The sequence below is a fragment of the Anser anser genome (assembly GCF_964211835.1).
Source record: "Anser anser genome assembly, chromosome: 1".
Taxonomy (NCBI): domain Eukaryota; kingdom Metazoa; phylum Chordata; class Aves; order Anseriformes; family Anatidae; genus Anser; species Anser anser.
Genome location: NC_139720.1, coordinates 121,125,842 through 121,146,696, shown reverse-complemented (window position 1 = coordinate 121,146,696; position 20,855 = coordinate 121,125,842). Strand labels below are relative to the sequence as shown.

Sequence of the window (20,855 nt, the reverse complement as noted above, 5' to 3'; positions counted from 1 at the left end):
AGCCGTATTCCTTTAGTCTCAGTCTTTAAAGGCTGCCTCAGGCAAAATTATTGTTGTTCTCACTAAACTGTGAGCCTGCCCGGTGGTTTTATTAGTAAGACATGGAACAACAATAGTTTAGAAGATTAATTATATGGCATAGAAAGTCTAGTGTATTGACCTGGTTGCTAATTGAATTATTGGACTCCATTCCCAGGGTCATGAAATTACTCCATTTTTCAGACTATGTTAGATAATAGGTGAACTGGAAAAACCTCCAGCATTTCTTGCCAAGAGTAACGCCCTCCAAGTCAAGACCTATTCAGGTCCATGGGGACTTTAATATTAAAAGCAACGTGAATGATCTAATAGGTGAAATGACTTTGACAAAATGAAAAAAAAAAAGGAAAAAAAAGAGACTGAAAAGCCTCTTTTCCTTTTCCATTACCCTGGGTGATTAAGATGACCGTATTGCCTGTGATGAATTGAACTATGAACAGCTTTAGAAAGATTGTCAAGGAACTATCAATCTTTCTCTGTCCCCATCCTGTAGTTTTTATTTATTTCATTACAGTTTTTTCTCCAGTGTAATTTTTTTTTCATTCCTCTTTCCAGCAATCTCACATGAGCAATGAAATCACTGCTGTTTAAACTGGTGAAGCTTTAATGACGTATACAATTGCAGCATGAAAATAATGGTTATGATAACCTGGAAATAGGTATGTGGTTGTGCGACCATACAGGTTTTATACAGTAACTTGGCCACGGAGATACTTTGGTGAAGGGTGCAGTAGAAAAACATTAAACCCTTTAAATATGCTATATGCAAGCTTCTGACCGTGGGCCAATACCGCACTGAATTTGTGTGTAGAGCACCCTCTTCAGGAACAGCTAGTTAACACAGGCTATGGACTGCAGAGCTTTTTCACTCTTTTCTCTCTCTGCCTCTCTCTTTACCCCTTTTCTCTCTCTCCCAGGACGAGTTATGCCAACCAGTCTCAGTTTTATGGCAGCTTTTGCAGTGTAGCACCCAGCTGGCCCTTCCCATCAGAGATGAAGAGTACTGGAGCACGCCAGCCACAGAGCGCATAGCCTCCATGGGACAGGACACTACAGTAGTAAAGCTGAGTTGAATCAGGTGTAGGAAGTGATACAAAATGCTGTGGTCTCTTTGTTTTTCTTAACCAAATATCAGTTTGAAGGAACTTTACACATAACTTACTATTTTCCCATAGAAAACTAGATTTCCCCATTAAATTTATAGCAGTTTAAATTTTGGTGGTGAGCTGGAAATGTCGTTTCCTCTTTCCCCTTGCAAAATGTTTTCCAGTGCCTGATTTAACTTCTAGATTTAGTGGCATCTTCAAAATTAACTATGTCTTCGTGTACTTGTCAGCGGTCCAATGCATAATTGCAGGAGGTCCTAGCATGAACATTTCTCTTTGCACATTTATATTCCTCAGAAATAAACACTTTACATTTTATCAGATCAGTTACCTGTAAGATGCCAAGTGCTCTCCTTTCCAGAGAAAGGAAGGAAGGAATGGAAGCCTTCTGCTCTTTCTGGAGACCTTCAGGAAAACTTAAAATATGGCCTGTCAACTTTCTTTGGTTTCTGTTGTGTAGAGGTCTAAGCTTAGGTCACCTTCCCGGTGAAAACTAGTAGCCTTTTCTGAGTGTGTTGAGATGACATTCTGTCCATCTCATATTGACATGCAGACGTGCCAACACTAACAAATTATTTTCCAATGAGAGGTCTGCCTAAGTTGCTGCAGCAAATGGGAGCACCGGATTAAACTGGACTTACATCGTTTCTGAGCGCAGACAAGAGGCACTGCCAAGGTTACTGCGGTGTCTGGGGAGGCTCTCTCATCCGTGTTACAAAGCTCTAATCTTTTGGAAAGGCTGTTTCATGAATCCTGTCTCCTGCTGCTCTGGAGCTGGAAGCGCAGGCAGCGTTCTTGTGTCTCGGCACAGGTTACATGCAGCAGCCAACTCAAGCACCAGGACAGCTCTGCTACTACACAAAGTACCTGTGGAACAGATGAAGGCACGGGTTGACTTCCAATGAACCGGCAGACCCACTGCTAAGGGGAAGTAAGCTGATCCAAAATACATGGGTAGAGCAGATGTTCCTTGCTTAGCCGTGTTAAAAATGGGAACGGATCCTGGGGCAGCACAGCTACAACACACTGGGCAGCTTGTTCCTCAAACCTGAGTGCAAGGCGCCCAGCTTGGAAGATGTTTATACTCATAATGCATAACTGTCAGGAACGCTTACCTTGAGCGCAGCTTAGATCCCCCGTCAGGATATGACAGCTTGGTGCTGTAGTTCTGGCATATGTTAACTACAGGACTCATGTACGGATGTGCTTTCTGACTGAGGCTAAACACAGCACAATTTTACCTGTATGTTGCAAAAAGTTTGGGCAGAATTCTATAATGTAGAAGCAAGCATCTAAGCTAAGATTGTTTCTCAGTTAATTTGCATGTCTTACGTTTGTACCGGTTTAAACATTCTCTTTAATTCATGCTCTGAAATTCCGGTGCAATTCCAGGGACAGGTGCTTAAAATGAAGTTGCTGTCTGTGTGCTCTCTGGTAACTCTAACCCTCCACTAGGTAGGTCAGGACATGCATTGGATGTGGTGCCTAACCTCTCAGTAGACAGGCTGATACCTGCTCAGTTGTGTATCTGAACTACTCTTAGCAAGCTGCTTCGTGGCATCCTTCCTGCTTCACTTCTCCAGCAACAGAGAGCTGGGTGCTGTGCTTCCCTGGTGCCTTCAAGTAAAGAGGGAGACGGGAACCTTCCGTTTCCTTCCCAGGATCTAGGAGAGTTGCTGTGTTAGGAGTAGCGAGCTGTATCCAGCCAGCTGCCAGTGCATTTGAGTGAGAGATGTTGGGGTCTGTCATGACTTGAGGGGGAGATAGGGAAGAGGAACAGAGCATAACCAGAGAAATCGACACTTTCCCTCTTTTCATTGACCCAGGATAGGGAGAGCTTGAGGAAAGGCCGGCTGCTGTTTTAACTGGAGTCTTTCTGGTGTTCACCTTGAGACACAATGAGTAACGATGCTCATTGCCTTTGGCCAGCTCTGTAGCAGCACCAGCTGCTCCCAGGCAGCCTGCTAGCCACAATAACAGCAGTGCTTCACCGTGTTTTGCAACACTTCATTTGCAGCCATGTCTGAATTTTTCCTTTTCTAAAGGAGAGGTTGAATTGCAAAATTTAATAGTTTTATTGCTATACAGTCCTGACAAGTGAGACCTGTGGAAATTTGTCTACATTGTTAGCAATAATAAAAGTGCTGTGTTGTCTTCTTTGCCAATAATATAATTCATCAGGAGTAAACGCACTCTTCTGTTTCTGTTGAAGTCATGATTTAGTGACCCACGAAACAGGATAGGACTGACATTGCTGTTTCCGTGCTGCTGAGGAAAAGAACAGGACTCAAAGAACTGAAAATTGACGTGTTAAAAATAAGCAGCAATGGGATCTGTAGGGAAGTCTGTTTAACTCAAGATTGCACTGGCATCGTATTAGTAGTTGTGCTGAGTCTACACGTACTGTCCTGTAGTTGTGTTAACATGAGAAATTTGGGAAAGTATGCTCTCTAGAAAGTACTTTCGATGATATTACAGGATGAAATGTGCTGCATTAGCAACAGTATCATTAGCACATCAGGAACTAATCTCATTCATCAAAAAAAAAAATGTTTTCAGGAGACTTTTTAAAAAAATGTTTTGTTTTTTAGTGTACTTGACACTGTTTGTAGGGAATGCAGACAGCTGTAGAGCTGGAGCTGGGTTCCCCACATCAGTCAAACTGGAATAACACTACGGAGAGGCAGCCCCCTGTGTCTTTGTGCCCACTACTCTTTCATGGCTTCAGGTGTTAACATCATCTGAAAGAAAAAATTGCCTGTGACACTGCGTGGAAAGGTCCCTGAACAATCCCAAGCCCTGTCTTTGGGAGAAAAAGATCAAGCTCAGGAAGTGAACTTAGACATCACGCAGTGCAGTAAGGTGTCATTGAACTACCAGGATGGCTCCAGCACCTTTCTGCTTGAGTCAGCTGAAAAGAAATGTATCTTTGGACAGCATTTTTCAGTGTCATAAGTAATTCACAAGCTCCCTCTGCTGGGCTTCCAAAATATGAGACTAGTGGCAAAGCTCCTGTTAGGTTTTTAGGCTGACCCAATTCTTTCAGCTTATTTTTGACACTTTTTATGGCATCAGAAGAAGCATGTGATCAAATTCAGGTACATGTTTTTTTAGAAGTGTGACAGAGGTCTGATGGGCTATGTACAAGCTCAAAAAATATTACATACATAGAAGAATCTAGTGGAAGGTTTCCCTGCCCATTTGGGAGGGGCAGGGGGGAATTAGGTGATCTTTAAGGCCCCTTCCAACCCAAACCATTCTGTGATTCTTTGAATAAGGCTTTTTCCACAACAGTGTAAGGGTACAAGTTACCTCCTCAAAGTACCGATGCATCTATAAGCACATAATGATGCTTAGCGTTCAGTAATGCCTTCTATGACATACATACAAGAAAGAGCTTAAAGAAAATAAATAGAGATCCAAGAATTTAAAGTTTACAGCCATCAGATATATTCAATACCATATGCAGTTGTATGCAATAGTTTTTTCAAAGGGCAACTCATGAGCCAAGGGGTTTGTACCAAGCATTCAGAAGAATGATGAGGCGCTGAAAATGTTGTTATAATCAGCAGCAATGAAAAGCTAGTTCTGCTGCTTCTTTCTGCCTAATCCCCAAGGTGAAGATTTCTGTCTGCAGTTTTTGAAGCACATTCGTAAGGCCTAGCACTGTCATAATCAATCTATTAGTAAATCTCTCTTAGTACTTTAAATGGAGTTGTGAAATTATTTACTTCCAACTAAACAATCTCGAGTTGAGAAAGACCTCTAACAACAAAAAAGCTTGATGTTCTGTGATTGATCTAGACGTAGCCCTTCCTTGCTGACTTGTAACAAGGATTTACCGAATAAAGCACCTAGCTTAAGTAATTCACATATTTGTGGAACGCCTTAATAGAAGAAGGCATATTGTCTGGAGTGACACAAGAGAAAAGCAGAGAGACTAGAAGCAATCACAGCAGCATTCCTGGCTGTAAGTAGGGCTCCAAGGCATTGACAATATAGTGTGAATACTAAGTGTCATAGTACTGCTTAACTGTTGTGCTTAAAGTAAGAAGTATGTGGGAATGCAACTGTCACCAGTGCGAATGGAGCAGGTTTTTTAACAGCACATAGCATTGCCGTGCAATGATGTAAAACAGAAAATAAAGAACTCCCCCAACCCATTGATATGGAAATTGCAGAAGAAATGTAGAATACGTATGGAAATATATTTCAAATTACAATCCAGTGAGGAAACTGAAATGAGCACTTCTGATGTGACAGGACAGGTTGTGATGTCTTTAAAAATACAAAAAGCGCTGAAATATTAAACAACCAGCAATATATCTCTTAATATTAGTAGTCTTTTGGCTGAGTACTGACATAAAGAATAATTTTACCTACTCTGTAGCAAGCGCATATTAAATGACATCAAAGTTTATGAAAATGTAGCTTGAGATAGCTTGATATGTGTATGGGGTTTTGTTTGTTTGTTTGTTTGTTTTCTGGGCAGCAGATCCTCATACTGGCTTTATTCTTCATTAAAGCACTGTACAGGTTTCACCAGAGGACATGATACCAATATGCAACTTATCCTTTAAAGACCTTGGGACGATCAGTCTATTTCTTTGCTGTCTCTAATTAAACATACTGCTTCAGTAATTCCCAGGGGCAAGTTGGCATTGTGACTACGCTGAAGTGAAAATGAACTTCATGGCATCACAGTTAAACCGGCTGTGGTTATGATTAGCGTATTCTATGGTTGCTGTTTTGGTGATACGTTTTTTGCTACTTTTTAAAGATGCTGAGATGGAGCATACAGAGACTGCCCATAGTTTTTATTTCTTGGCAACATGAAAGATCTCTTGAGGAGCTTTTAATACAGATTTGGCTGAAATAAAATGTAGCATGCCAATGGGGATCTTAAGTGTGGTATCAGATCATTAAACCTTTGGAAGGCCACTAATAATTATGATGAGAGTCTCTCATCTCAGTGAACCATTTTCTAGAAAAAGGAGCAAATACAAATGTCTCATATTTAAGTGTTTTGAAAACCAGCAGCCTTATTCGGACATGTGGATTGAGGTGCTTGGCTAGAAGTGTTTGGAGTCAGCACAAAATTCTTCTTATTTAGCTGTTAGTACACATCTCCCACCTGCCTCATGCTTACAGGCCACTCTGAGTGGCCAAAGAGAGAAGGTTGCTTTCAAGATATACAGGTCATTTTCTTCTCCATTTTCTCTTCAGTACCATGGGTGTGCCTCAGGATGGGTTGATTTCTAACATCCATTCTAATCATGATTTTAAGTATTAAGTTTTCATCTGGCTTTTCATGGGGGCTTTTTTTCCATTCTGGAGAAAAAAAAAAAGTGGTATTTGTTAGCTGACATAATTGCATTAAGCCAGTCAAAAGGGTATACTGTTCATACACTTAGTGCTTAAGCATTCTGCTTCTTACACTTAATTTACATTAAAAAATGATGAACAATACGCATATTACTAGCCTATACTTCTTTACACAGTGTCGTGTAAGGCTGGATTTGGGTAGAAATTGAAATCCATTTAAAAAACACAATCAGCATTTTGAAATTGTCATTAATTCGATTTAAAAATTAAATGTGCTGAACATGAAAATAAGTTGATCAAAACATGGTTTACATTGAAATCCAGTTCATTTATTAAGTAAAGGAACCATTGCTTATAGAAAATGAACTGATCTTCAGTTTTCTAATCAGCATCCGTTTGCCTTCCAGCATTACAAAGAGGAGATCTTAACCTTTACTTTTATTTTTCAAGGGTTATGTTACTGATCCTGTACAAAGTATAGGATTTGGAGAATTAGGTTCCAAGCTACAAGACCATAAATCAGAACTCTGGAGAGAGTGCAGCGTGTCTCTCTATGTCTGTGATCTTCTCATTTGCTTAGGATTTAAGCCGTTATTAAATTCAGTGAAGCTGAAACAATTAATCTTAAACTGACTGGAAATGAGTGAAGTCTCCAGATGTTAAGAGCTTATTTACTTCTGCTGCAGTAACATTAAAGAACACTAATCAAGAGCAGAACTGGGTTGTTCTCCAGGTTGTACAAATTCATTGGAGTAGCAGTAATAAAAGGCCTTGTTGTCAGGGAGTAAAGTAAGATGGACAAACAAGATTTTTCAGTCAAGTTCTAAGTGACATTAACTATCTGTAGCATATTTTACTTGCCAAAGTGTATAGTTTATAACACCTCCAAAATTACTGCAAATGTTATTTTTTTTAATTTAAGTAATTGTAAGACCTTTGATAATACAAATTACAAGAGCAAATGTGTACAGAAACATTTTAATGACATTATCTTGTTATTCCAGTTAGTTTTAGGATTTTTATCTATCTTGTCAAGGCTATCCTACAGCCTTTTTCTTTTATCTGTCTCACTTTGCTTTTTCTCCCTTTCTTTACCAGTTCACTATTCATACGCTGAAGTGTATTTTTGCAAAACACAGGTGCCATACAGGCACCCTAAAGCCAAAACGCTGCTGAGCTGAGCTGAATTATTTCAGTGACCTAGGTACTGGTCAATAATGTGCACAAGTGGCTGACATAGAGGAACTTGCAAATGATTGTAGTGAAATACCTATCATTAGAGCTGCAGTTAAAAGATGTAAAACAGATTCCTCGCTGAATACTTCAGGTCGGCAACTTGAAAAAGTTCACGTCTGGTGGAACATAAGATTTGTCAATCCTGTTTAGTTTCAACACATCTAAGAGTGAGGCGTTAGTCAGTTCCTAGCACTCCATTAAAACAAAGGCAGCATTGACTTGTTCCTGATGACAAAGTCCTGTAAGCATAGCTAGCCTCCCTTTATAGGAATCTCTTGCACTTCATTTTTGTTAGCATTTCTGTGAAGTTAGAAGGTGTAATTCTTTAGTAAGATGTTTCTGAACCCACATAGGTAGTGTTGCTTTTTTAATAATGTCTAATACCCTCTTCCTTGCTTACTCTTTTTTTTATTTTTATCTTGTTTGAAGGAAAATCTGCCTTGCTCAGTATGTCCCAATAAAGCCTGTAACGTTTACTTCTTCTCTAGGTACGTTTTCTTTTGTCTTCTCATCTTGTCTCTTCCTCCAGTCTCACAGCTGTTGTTCTGCAGCTTGCCTGGCGCTTGCTGTCTGCTTTCATCAGGTTCAAGTATCTCTGGGAAAGCAAGGCTCTTCATGGGCCTCTTTTCACCTCTGTGCACCCAAGATTTGACATTCACTTTCCTGAGATGGGATCAAACTCTGTTTTTGAGAAACATTATGTACATTTACTGTATTAAGTAAGGAGCTCTTAAAAGAAATTTATATTATAGCATGTTCATAAGATTAAAGGCAGTACTTTGTCTTGTGCACCAGGAAAACAGCAGAGTCCTGAAAAATGTCTAAAATACAAAATTATTATAATAGATTTGTTTGTTTGTTTGTTTTTGATGTGTCTGGTTAGGTGCTGACCCCAGCGCAAATAAAATCGATTTGCCTGGCCATATTGGAATCAGGAAAGCAGTATGCAGTGAAGAAGAGGAAACCATTCCCACTCATGTATTCCTACTATGGAACAGAGTATCTTGGTGAGTAAAACACACCAAATACTTCAAAAGTAATGCAGTGTGTAGATGCTGAGCCAGTAGATGATTCGGAAATAAAATATATAAAATATACAGTGTGGGATTTCTCCTGACTGAGCTGGGACCTTTTCCTTTCCTAAAAGCAGTGTTTCTAGCTGTGAAACACTTATTCCTGGGTGTGTGAAAAAAAGTGTTTAATTTTCATTATTCTAAAATAGGATAATTGAACCTTTATCCTTTTCAGTCTGGTTCCAGTTTGGGTCTAGCTGTGATTGAGATTATTTCTCTGTGGGTACATTAACTGTTTTAACAGGGCACAATCAGCTCTAGTTGGAAAAAACATGTAGCAGCAGATATTCAAACAGATAGCACAGTAAGTGTGTGCCTGCAGCTGTCCTCAAGCTCAGGAAGGGCTCCAACACACCCGACCCCCAGCTCCTGTACCCCAGCAGCAAATGCAGCTTCAGCCTAGTGTCACAGCTTGTATCAAGCTTCCTAAATCTGCTGTATGGGATTGAGGAGCTGGAGGGAAGGACTGATTCTAGCACTAGAGGGTACAAAAGGTGCCTATGCAGCAGCAGAGAGCAGCTTCATTCCCTCCTTTCTGCCCTGGTGCATTTGCCCTTGGCAGGTGGAGGCAGGTAGAGGTGCTGGTACCCTTGCCTGTGCGGAGAAGAATTCTGGAGAGAAGTGTCAGGGGAGGTACTTTGTAAGCTGATGCTGCCAAGCAGGGACATGTAGAGCATTTCTAGAAATTGCAGTACAACTCAAGCGTATAGTCACCTCCCACCCATCATGAGCAGCTCAGTTGGAGCACCTCTGAAGCAGTGATGAAAAGTTATTGAGCAGGTCACCAGTGGGGTCCTCAAGGCGCTGTGCCATAGTGCAGAAAACATGAGATTTGTTTGCAGATATTAGTGAGTTCTTTGGCAGGGGAGCAGAGAGAGATGTCACAGAGCAATACTGCTCCACCGACCCTGGCAGGTACAGACAGTTCTTGCACTGAACTTCAGGTTTTAGCTGGATAATACTCTCAATCAGTAACTGGAAATGCCTTTTGTGGCCCAGTTTCAGTTTGGGTTCAACAGAGACTTCAGAGCAATGGTTCAGATTCAGCATTGTGTCAAGAAAAATGACATCTTGAAACAGTTTTCAGTTAATGTTCAGTTTAACTTCATGGACAGAATTTCAGTCATACCAGAGAGAGAGCAGACAAAATTCATGCGTATTTTTCCTTAGCTTGGAGAACTGGAAAAGACAGAAGCAGTAACAAATCATAGTGTCATGCACCTGAAATGCTTTCATTTAAAGCACTGTTGTAACATGCATAAAGAAGACCAAAGAGCCATGGCGCTGGACAAGGAAATCATTTGTGAAGGAAAGATCCAGGGGGATGGAGGTAGCACCTAAACCTACCCTCTGCTTTTGACTGTTGCTGTTCCTTGCAGGTGCAGCACATGGGCTTTCATCAATCCTTCAGATGTTACTCTCCTACTACGAGTACTTGCAGCCAGCAGATCAGGAGCTTGTGTGGCAGAGTGTCGATTTCCTCATGGACCAAGAGCAGAACAGCAACTGGCCTCCTGAGCTGGGGGAGACGATCGAGAGGGAGAATGAGCTTGTCCACTGGTGTCATGGAGCTCCAGGTTCTTTTCCCATTAATGCTATGCATAGCCAGATGCTGATCACATTGTTTTTCCACATTAGGTGATTCCATGAAGAAGATAATCTCAGGTTAAATTTCACTGATTTTGACATTTTATGAGATGTAGGTGAACTATTTAATTTTTTTTCTTGCAGTTAATAGTGTTTTATTTATTGCTCAAGCAGCTGGAAGGGTAAGCATACATCCTATTTTAGTTTATAAATGTATGTGGTCGTAGCTGAAAAAGTTCTGAGGATCTGGTTGTAATGCTAAGCATTGCCATGCAGGAAAAGGCCTGACCTGTGTGTTTTACACTCTTGCTTCCTTTCATGACAAAGCCTCAAAGAATGGTACAGCTCAGACCAAAGACAACATGTGCCTGGACAGAGAATTGTATCCAAAAGAACAAAGATACAGACACATATGAGAGTTCAGGGAAGGCATTCAGAACTTCCCCCCCCTTATCAGAATCAAAGGTTAAGCCTGTGCATATTACATGGATAATGCATAAATTTGGTCAAAATATTTTCATGTGATGGAGAGTTTGTACTAGAAAGAGGCATTTTTTTCTGAAATTCACACATATACAACTGCTTTTAAGAGAGAAGGTAAATACTTTGTTTGGGTTCATGAGTTAAGGCTGTTGTCTGTCAGTTCAGAATCAAGTCTTATACCCTAACAATTTTGGCAATTAATGCTGTATGTTGAAATTGCTTTTTTAACCCCAGGCAGAATTTTGTTGCTGACCAGTCCTATTGGTTTTGTAACATGAACCTAGGTTACAGAGAAGCTGACTTCTGTTCAAGAATGGCCATGAGCATTGAGGCGTTGCTTTTAAAGGTTTCTATTTAAATTACAAAAAGTACATCATAATTAATATCCCTCATATGTGCTTTCTGCTGAGGCATTATGTTTTTATTGGTATGATTAAAGGAACAAGCTTCTTGCTCTTGCACTCTAGTGAAGTGACATGAAAACAGTTTTTTTTAAGAGGAAAAAAGTGACTTCTGTGGTATGGCTGGCCTAGTGATGAAATCTGTGGGGAAGACGCCCTCTTTGTTTTAGTATCTTGAGACTTTGATGTGGGTTTAACTATTAGTGGAAATGTAGTGAGACTCATCCAAGGTGACAAAATCCCAAAGGGCATAAAGAAGTTAATTTAGAAAACATTTAGAGACATCTAAATTCATTAATTGCTATTGTTCTTTCCCAGAAAATCCTGTATCCCGTCACTTTTCATGGATAGTAAAGCACATGTAGCTTACAAGAACACTTTTTAGCTACTTCACTTTCATATTCATATTATATTTATTTATTCATATTTATATTTACTTCATATTCAGACCACAAGTGAGCTATTCAAAATATTCCCTTAGGTGCTTGATTTGGTTAAATGTCATATGCATTCCTTTAAGGTTACCATGAACTAAGCAGTGCAATGCTCTGTTGAAGATTATGATCCATTTATTCCAGTCCCTCAAAAAATAAGCTGAATAGCATTTTTTTACAGAAGTTTGTATTCATAACTGTTCATAGATAGACTAAAGCAGCATGTGCCCTGCTGAAGAGAAGACAAGATTCTTCTCTCATTCAGTGAAAAACTGTATCTGTTGCCAATACAAGAAACTATATTCCCTGTCCTGCCCATCCTTGTGTTTCTGTCAGCGTAAACAGGTGAGGTGAAAGGGGATTTGAAATGGTAGAAGGCAGTGGTAAGAGTTTATTGTTTTCAAGACAGAAATGTGGCTACTGTTTTAAATTGCTGAAGGACTGGGAATATTAGAGGGAAACCTTAAATTAAGTACAGCATTGAAAAGATTGAAAGCGGTGTTTTGACAGAGTGCAAAAGTGTGTCTTGCCTTGTGCTTTTTAGTGTAGCAGATACTCTCCCCTCTACATGTAGACATGTAACATTGACGTGTGTAGAGCATGAGACTGCAGGTGTATTGCATGTCAATCTACTATGTATTTATGTATTATCTTTCTTTTTATTATGTATACTACTTATGACAAGACTATTTTCATTGCTGTTTTCCTAGGCATTGCGTATCTGTTTGCCAAAGCTTATCTGGTTTCCAAGAAGCCTCAGTATCTGGACACTTGTATCCGCTGCGGAGAGCTAACCTGGCAGAAAGGCCTGCTGAAGAAGGGACCTGGCATATGCCACGGAGTGGCTGGTAGTGCTTACGTGTTCCTGCTGCTCTATAGGCTCACTGGAAACTCAAAATACATCTACAGGGCACAAAGGTTAGCATTCCTACCTGTCTGGTTTGAGGGTAGCACCAGACAGCCTCAATTACTGAACATAAAGCTGCTTAGGGGCTGCAATTCCAGCCCTCTGGGAGCGTTGGGGCCTCAGGTGCAGGCCAGGCCGACTGCAGCAGCGTTCACTCAGCTTCCTCCCTGCCCACAGCCTGGGATCGCTGCAGAGGGAAAAGAAGGAACTGCCCATGGCCAGGCCTCAGCCGGACCTGAGGTCAGAAACCAGCCTTCACAAGGCCAACCGCTGGGTAGAATGAGATGCTGTTCATCGTATCGATTTGTTCTGGTTTTCAGAGCATTTCACGCTACCCCAACCACTATAAGTGGAAAAGAAGTACAGGACCTGCTGCGCTGTGTATTTTGCAATTTTTTAATTTATAATGCCCAGCTTCAGCCAGTTTGACATTGTCCTACCCAGCTTACCTGGTGGAGTCAAGTCCAATTTGGTTGATGCGGGAAAGCACGGCCCACTGAGAATTGTCATAGTGGTGCAGTTATCTTTGATTTATATTTCTGTCATTTACTATACATTTAATATGATAGTATTCTGATTCTGTTATTGTTTTCCTTAATGAGAGGAAGTAGTGTGGTAATTATCGTGACTTATTTTCAGCCATGTTCTTGGAAGTTTGTTTAGTTATTTCAGCTGTACATAATTTGTTCTGTTGATTCAAAACATTGCTTGAGTCTTGCTGAAATAACAATCGATATAAAAGTTATGAAAAAGTATTTGCTTAATGATATGCATTATAGAAATCAGAACAATGTGTAGCTCTCGAAGCACAACACATGTAGAGATCACAAAGGCTTGGGTCTTCTAAATCTAATGGACCTGACTTTAGAGTGGAAATCAAATAGTGTAGAAATTGCAGATAAGGTTAAATAATAAACCTTTTACTCTTTAATTGTTGAACGTTATTAAAAAGATGCTTTCAAACAACAAGGAAGTAGATATACAGGGACACCAAATAATAATACATTCTTTTTTTTTTCTGTTTCTTAGGTTTGCAGAGTTCTTATTTACAGAAGAATTTAAGGCTGGTTCCCGGGCGTTAGAAAGTGTCTACAGTCTGTATGAAGGCTTCTCGGGAACCGTGTGTTTCCTGACTGACTTGCTGCAACCCAACCAAGCTGAGTTTCCTCTCTTCAGTGTCTTTGTCTAGAGAATAACATTCTCCTGGGCCGCATCCCGGTGGCAACGGGAGAGGGCATCTGCAGTTTCACTTATGTGTTGGGAGAGGCTATTTACAAAAAACAAGCCAGTGGTACCACTAATGCTAGCCTTAACGTAGCTGGGAGTCAGGTGAAGGAGTAAATACTCTGGGGCTTTGGGAGGGAAGCATGTGACCAAAAAAATGGGTCAGTAAAAAAGGGGGGAAGTGATTAAATCTGACGGGGGTAGATATTTATCTGTAATAAGAAGTAAAATCTAATTATTCAAGTGAGAGAGAAAGGGGCATTATCAAACTTAATTTGGTGGTTACACAGGAGAACAGAAAAGGCAAGGTAGAATTACAGAGACGTGCAAAGAAGGAAGAAAGTGATACATCCAGTATGTTTTAAAAACAGACCTGTAAAAGCAAGTCTTCTGCAGCAATGCACTTAACGGGGAGGGTGTTGTAGATATGTCACTGCACTGCACAAAGGCAAAATCTGGGATTTTCTACCTAAACCACGTTTACTAGTACTAGTACCATGTATTAGAAATACCTGTATCTTGGAGCTCTTTCATCATCATATGCACATAATGATAGTTATGTAGATAGCTACATATTCAGCCAGCAGTTTCACAGGTTCATTTCAGTGAGTGGGGTCTCACGTATGTAAATCAGGACTGAATTTGACCATTCTTTTCAGAGCACAGTCTGTAGTATGGAGCTGGTTTCCTTTACTGATTTACCGTAACAGTGTCACTCATCAATACCTTCCCTTTCACAGGGAAGATGAATGGAGCCTTGGAGGAGACTTGGATGAAAAAGGTAAATGGCAAAGACACAGCAGACAGGTGCTTTCTTCACAGTACAGCATTGCAAGATAGGTATTTTTCAGTGATGCAAAAGCTTCCTTTAAGAATTAATTACCTATAGCAGCATTTCTGAACAAAGACATACATAGTTCAGAGAATGGAAGAACTATTTTCCCTATGAACTGTTCATTAAAGACCCTGCAAACTGAATGCAAACCCTTGATGGCATACTCAGCTTAAGAAAAAAATGATAACAAAACTGCTTCTTCTCCTGGTTAACAAAATAATGTATATGCCCCAATTATTTCTATCTACAGAAATAAATGATTTCCTCAACACTAGTTGCACTAGCACTTAAGGTTGCAATTATATCCAGTTTTATATGTATTATATATATATATTATGATAATTAAAAACTAAAGAAAATACGTAATTTGTACTAAAAAATATAAAACCAATACCTATATTTAAATATTTTTATTTATATGGGAATAATGTAATGCAGTTACCTTTACAGACAGATCGGGAAGGCCAGTACATCAAAAATTGCAGTTAGAGTGAAAAAAATGACCTCTGTGCACTGCCAAGCATTGCAGTCTCTCTTCCTGCATTCCCAGCTGAAGGAGATTACAATTTCTTTATTTTTTATGCCTAATGGATTAAAGTTCCCATTTGATTTCAGTGGGCCTTGGTCAGGCTATAACGTGGAGCCAAGTCTTGCAATCCTTCCATGTTTTAATATTGTAATCCTATTTCTCCTCGTGCGACTCTTATTTTAACTTGATGACTTGCATTATTATGAGCTGCGGATTAGGATTTCTGCTATTTGTCATGCACTGTGCAGCTCTAATTAATTATTTAAACATAGGAGTAACCATATTTCGCTGGTGACTAAAGCAATGTAGTTCTGTATCTGCTTAGCAAGTATTTGGGAATCTTTCGATGAATGTTAAAATTCAATATACATTTGTTACAGGTTTATTTGTGGGATAAAAGGTCTTTTAAGGATGCCATTACTGTCACTTCATCACTGTGAGCAGTGAGATGTGTACATTTTTGTGTACAGGTATTTCATAGGGAGGTATACAGGTGAGGCTAAATCCAGAAGTGAATGGAAAGTCCATGTGCTCTGCCCAGCCATGTTTAAAAGCACCGGTTAAATCAGAGCAGAGTCCATTTTCAGCAGTGCAGATCCTGAGCCCATTGGGATTCTCCTCTAGTTGCTTACTGTCATGCATAGGGCTAATCTATTTCATAAGTGGAAACTTTTTACACAAAAGATTAAGGAAGGTAACACTTGGCCTATCCACTTTTTCCCCATGATCAACAACTTGTTGGTCTCAATTTGTATTGCAGGGTCATGGCACTCAGCTAAAATATGTAAGTAACATTTGTGTCAGAGTGTTTAGACGGCTATTGCAATTGTATTCTATCTTATCATAAGATAGAGAAATGGGTTCTGCCACAATCTGGCACAGGCTGTTGCAATCCTACATTTATTGCCAATTATTTTATTTACAGATGCAAACGTAAAAAAATAGATAAAATAAAAAGCCTAGTGTTCGGATAACTACACAGTCAAAAAACAAACAAACAAACAAAAATTAAGCCTTAACAGAATCTACGCCGATCAGCAGAGTAATCGTGACCTTTTGATTTTGTCCCCAGCACTTACTTCTTAATTTTCATTATGCCAAAGCATTTAATTGCATCCATTTATTCATTTATTTGTCAGGAGATGCTTGAAGGAGAAAACCTTTGCCAAAACCTCAGTAAGTCTAGAGCACAATAAAAAAATACAGTAATTTAGACCCTGACCAGGTCATGAATGCTGATATTGTAACATACACCACATATATGTTAAAATTTACCATAACAGTAGTAGATAAAATCAATCTATTTTATTATGCCTAACTTCCAACCGTCATTTATCTTTTAATATAATTCTTCTAAATGGCAGAAAATCTATCTGAAGAATTCAGTGCCAGTTTTCTGGTGCTCCCCCCACCCCCACCCCATGTCTCTTTGTAGATTTAATTTCTTCTGATTTAGGTTCAGAGAAGGTTCAGATCTGCTCTGTGGTGTTTTCTGCAGCACCAGCAAAACAATCTTCTGTGTCTGCAACCCTTCTCCACATATGAAGCCATGTGTTTGGCTTCATTTGATACTAATCCTATGAGAAAGAAAATACTCACTTGATAAGGTCAGCAATGAGAAAACCCATGCAACCACCCAGTTTTCAAAATCTAGGTCCCACATATCTCTCTGCAAATTACACAAGTTCAGCACTGAGGTCACCAAGAGCAACACACAAAGTGTGTTTACTGAAACTTAAGATATAAATAATAGTAACATAAACATCCAGTCTCATAGGATACATCGTGTAAAATCTTGGAATACAGTGACTCATCTGTCACATTGGATGTGTCAGTTTGAGCTCATTCTTACAGCTTTGTTGCTTTTCTTATCTGATCCAATTGGACTAAGGTATGTGCTGTAGTCACAGCTTCTGAACAGTGTCAGTATACCCTAGGGCTCGTCTGAAAATACCACTCATTAAATGGGCACAGTTTTCCATTTTTTTCCTACTTTTAATCTTCTAATTGCTATTTTTCCCTTTTACTATTTTACATATACGCTGTTGCAACCTTTATTTGTTGCATTAAATGCATGGACAGGACAGCAACCTGAGTAGAGCCATCAGCACTTTTTAGTGTGATAAAAAATAAGGTCCTTTGTGTTCCTCTCGTACTGCTTGGGGAAATCAATTACGTGTCCTTCGCTAGATATTCTCAGCTGGATGCTGCTTCCTCCTGCTCCAAAACCAAGCCTAATAGACTGAAAAATTGTATTTCTGAACAGATTGTGCCATGGTGCTGTGACAGAAGACTGTGATACCAGAAACTTGAGAAGCCTCTTTTAAAAGTGTAAAACACAAGTTACGAGTCACGTTTGCACATTAGTCTCTCTACTGTGTTAAGTTTCTAAAGTGTAGGCAATAGGAATTTAAGTGATATAATAGTATTTCTGATTATGCAGTTAAAGCAAAAGGGATGCATTGTGCTGGTATTGGTGCTTATTTGTGATGTACCTGTGTTTGTGTGGTGCTGTCTGTGAGTAAAGCTGTAGATTACAAAGCAGTTTAAAGAGCTATATGCTATTCATGACTTTTGGTAGGTCATCCATAAATTACTGTCATAGAATAATTTTGAGGGAAACTAGATCTGTGATGTGAAGGTTTAGTGATTTTAGGATTCATAGAGCCACATGCCATCCGTTTCAGCAACAGTACAGTTCTAATATGAATATATCTTATTTTTTCCCTGCCATTTACAACTTCCCAGCATGATAATGTTTTTGTTTTGTGCCACTGCTTTCAATATCTGCTATGTTTGCACTGTTGTTTCCTTCAGTTTCCCTGCCTTTCTTTCCCAGTCTATGGAAAGACTTTTAACTTTGGAAGGCTAAACAAGCAGCCTGGGTCTTTTATTCTTGAAAATAAGATCAATTGATTTTTCCGAAGAGGAGTGTTCCACTTATTTGCATTACATTATTTTTACACTCCCAGGTGGTCTCTTCTCACTGGCTTGGCCATTTCCCAACTGCTAAGGAAAAATCGTTATATTGTAAAATAACTGTAACCGATGACATGCATCATTAAATAAAACAAAAGGGGGAGACTTTCTAGGGAACACATTCACTTCTCTAGTATCTTAATCAGAAATAAGTGAAATAACCAAACCTCCCCAAATACACATTCAAATAGTTCTAGGAAATACGCACAAATGAATGCAAGTGAAGTGGTCACCCTCATCGCCACTCGGTGAAATTAAGTAATGCCACTTTGGTGTTCTAATAATAATTACATGGACATACAGTGAATATGATAATATTGACTTAAAAAAAAATCCCATGGAAAAAAATAAATGTAGGTATCTGATATATTCAGAAACATACAGGTGTAATGTGTGAAAATGGAAACTTTCATGAGCAATCAGTTTTTTGTATGTCAAGCATTACCTGCATATACAGTTATAGCAACTGCCAAGATATTGCATGTTTTATGCAAACAGCAAACTATATTAACATATGCATGCATTTTAAGAATATAACCTTGTTATTTGTCTTGAAATTTTGTCCTATAAGATCCATGGACAGAGTGTATCTCAAAGGTCTGCCAAATAAATCTCAGGTGCAGTAATTTCCTACATACATTGAATATTCACCGACATGAGTGCATATTCTAATCTGTAGGAAAACTGGTATATCAGGAGTAAGAATTGCTCTGTGGATTTTAAAGAGTAATCTTCCTGTGAAGAATTACACGGATGAGCAATTGTTGTCTAACAGCACACTTCAGATTGCTCTGAGTTTATATAGAGATGTCCTGGATTAAGTAGGAAGCGGCATAAAGCTAAATTAAAAATAAATAAGAAAATGACCAAAAATCACATTACTGAACAACATACTTCAAAGCCATAACCCAAAAATGCTCAGGGTCCACAAAACAATACAGCAGTTTAGGGATGTGAATAGGCATTTTCCAAGAGAATAGCACAGTTCGCTGTGGTACAGTATGCGCTGTACTTAACAGGTTATAGCTGCCTTGAACTCTTCATTGTCATTACAGCAAAGTCATCATATGCTGAAAAAAAAATCTGCCTAAGAAGGAATTGCCTGTAGCTGAACCTACTGCCTACTCCTATCATTTAATGGAATAAAAGTGATGTACATTATCAATGCTTATACGGTTAAAAAAAAAAAAAGAGGGAGAAAGCCAACATGCACAAACTTTTTGACCCGTCTTTCACCTAATAAATTTTCTGATATATTTATACTGTCATTGATGTCACTGTTGGTCCTGTACTCTGTATATTTAAAACTTTACATCACGCTCGCTCTGGAAAAAAAAGTTAATCTATAAACAGCAATCTGTTTGAAAATACTTACAGCTGCATTTATGTTTAACATGTACAAGGAGGGTCCCTTGGCTTTGTTCATTGCATGACCCAAAGAGAAGGTGGAGGCATTTAGGTCAAGCACAGCAATACCAACTAAAATGGCAGAAAAAATCATTAAAAACTTATTTTGACTAGTGGTAAAATGATATTTGAATAAAAGATATTTTATAATGCAGTGATATTCATCGACAATACTGCATGACTATACATACCCAGCTTAGATGGGGCTTTGAGCAACCTGGTGTGGTGGGAGGTGTCCCTGCCTGTGGCAGGGGGGTTGGAGTTAGATGATCCTTAACGTCCCTTCCAACCCAAACCATTCTGTGATTCTACGATTCACACATGCTATCAGAAGTCCTGAAGTTAATGACAACCTGTAGTGAACAGAAAACAAATCTTATTCAAATATTTATTCCTACTTCATACAGAAGAGAAAGGCTGTCTGACCTGAAACTGGGCTCTGTTTTTGTCTTCATTACCATGACCACACAAGAGAAGAAATATTTCTAACAGTCTAATTCTGCTACTCTTTCGGCTTTGTGCTCTCATTTTTGGGACCAGATATGCGACCCACTGATTTCAATGGTGAACCTCCACTTGATTTCAGGCATGCGAGGTTAGGGCCTTCCACATGTGTGAAGCTGGGGCAGAATTGCATCATTCTGGGCCCCAAACCTGCAGGCTTTTCTCAAAGTGAGTCCCACAGGATTAGTGAGACTTGTTCATATGGTACGAGGAAAGCACAGGTGCTTGTATATGCAGGGCCCTATTTGATAGCAGTTTTACACCCATTTTTACTCAGTATGTCTGCAATATGCATGAAAGCCAATACCAATTAGAAGTACAGGAAACTAAATGGCATTACCAATAAAGGGTGTAATTTCACGTCTAGTTCGTGTTGGCAACACCTGAATATTCAATATATTCCAACATAGAGTGTTGATTTGAGTACATGCTGCACCCTAGATTCATGTCTCAGTGTAACAGCCATTCGCAGCCATACTGTGGTACAGTCCCTTTAGAATCAAGGTGATTTGATTCTTTAGAAATGCACCTTATTGTTTAAAAGCAGGACCCCTGCTCTTCTAATGTTTTAAACACTGTGATCTTTCAGAATGTGTTTATTGTATTAGTTTTGTATTGTAGATTATGATAGAAAATAGATTTTATAGCTTTTTAAAAGCAGAGATAATACTAAGCTTCATAGTGGCAGAACAAACTGTGTATATCCATAATATTAATATTAAAGCTGTGACTATATTTTGCCTTAAATAAAAGTCCAACTTTGAACAGTATGATTTTGTGTTGGAT

At 39.2% G+C, this 20,855-nt stretch overlaps 1 protein-coding gene across 5 annotated transcripts in view; it reads left to right on the top strand.

The window, feature by feature from the left end:
• Positions 1–20,839, top strand: part of LANCL3 (LanC like family member 3) — a 39,855-nt gene extending 19,016 nt beyond the window's left edge. For 2 of the 5 annotated variants that reach the window (XM_083825833.1, XM_083825834.1), the window contains 4 exons: positions 8,590–8,713; positions 10,159–10,356; positions 12,395–12,602; positions 13,621–14,924. In XM_083825833.1, coding sequence (XP_083681959.1) covers positions 8,590–8,713; positions 10,159–10,356; positions 12,395–12,602; positions 13,621–13,780 — 690 coding nt within the window. In that variant the 3' untranslated portion in view covers positions 13,781–14,924. Of the gene's footprint in view, positions 1–8,589; positions 8,714–10,158; positions 10,357–12,394; positions 12,603–13,620; positions 14,925–17,445 lie in introns of those variants that run through there. The other 3 variants (XM_083825836.1, XR_014580403.1, XM_083825835.1) reach the window with 3 other exon arrangements.
• Positions 20,840–20,855: the final 16 nt, after the last annotated feature.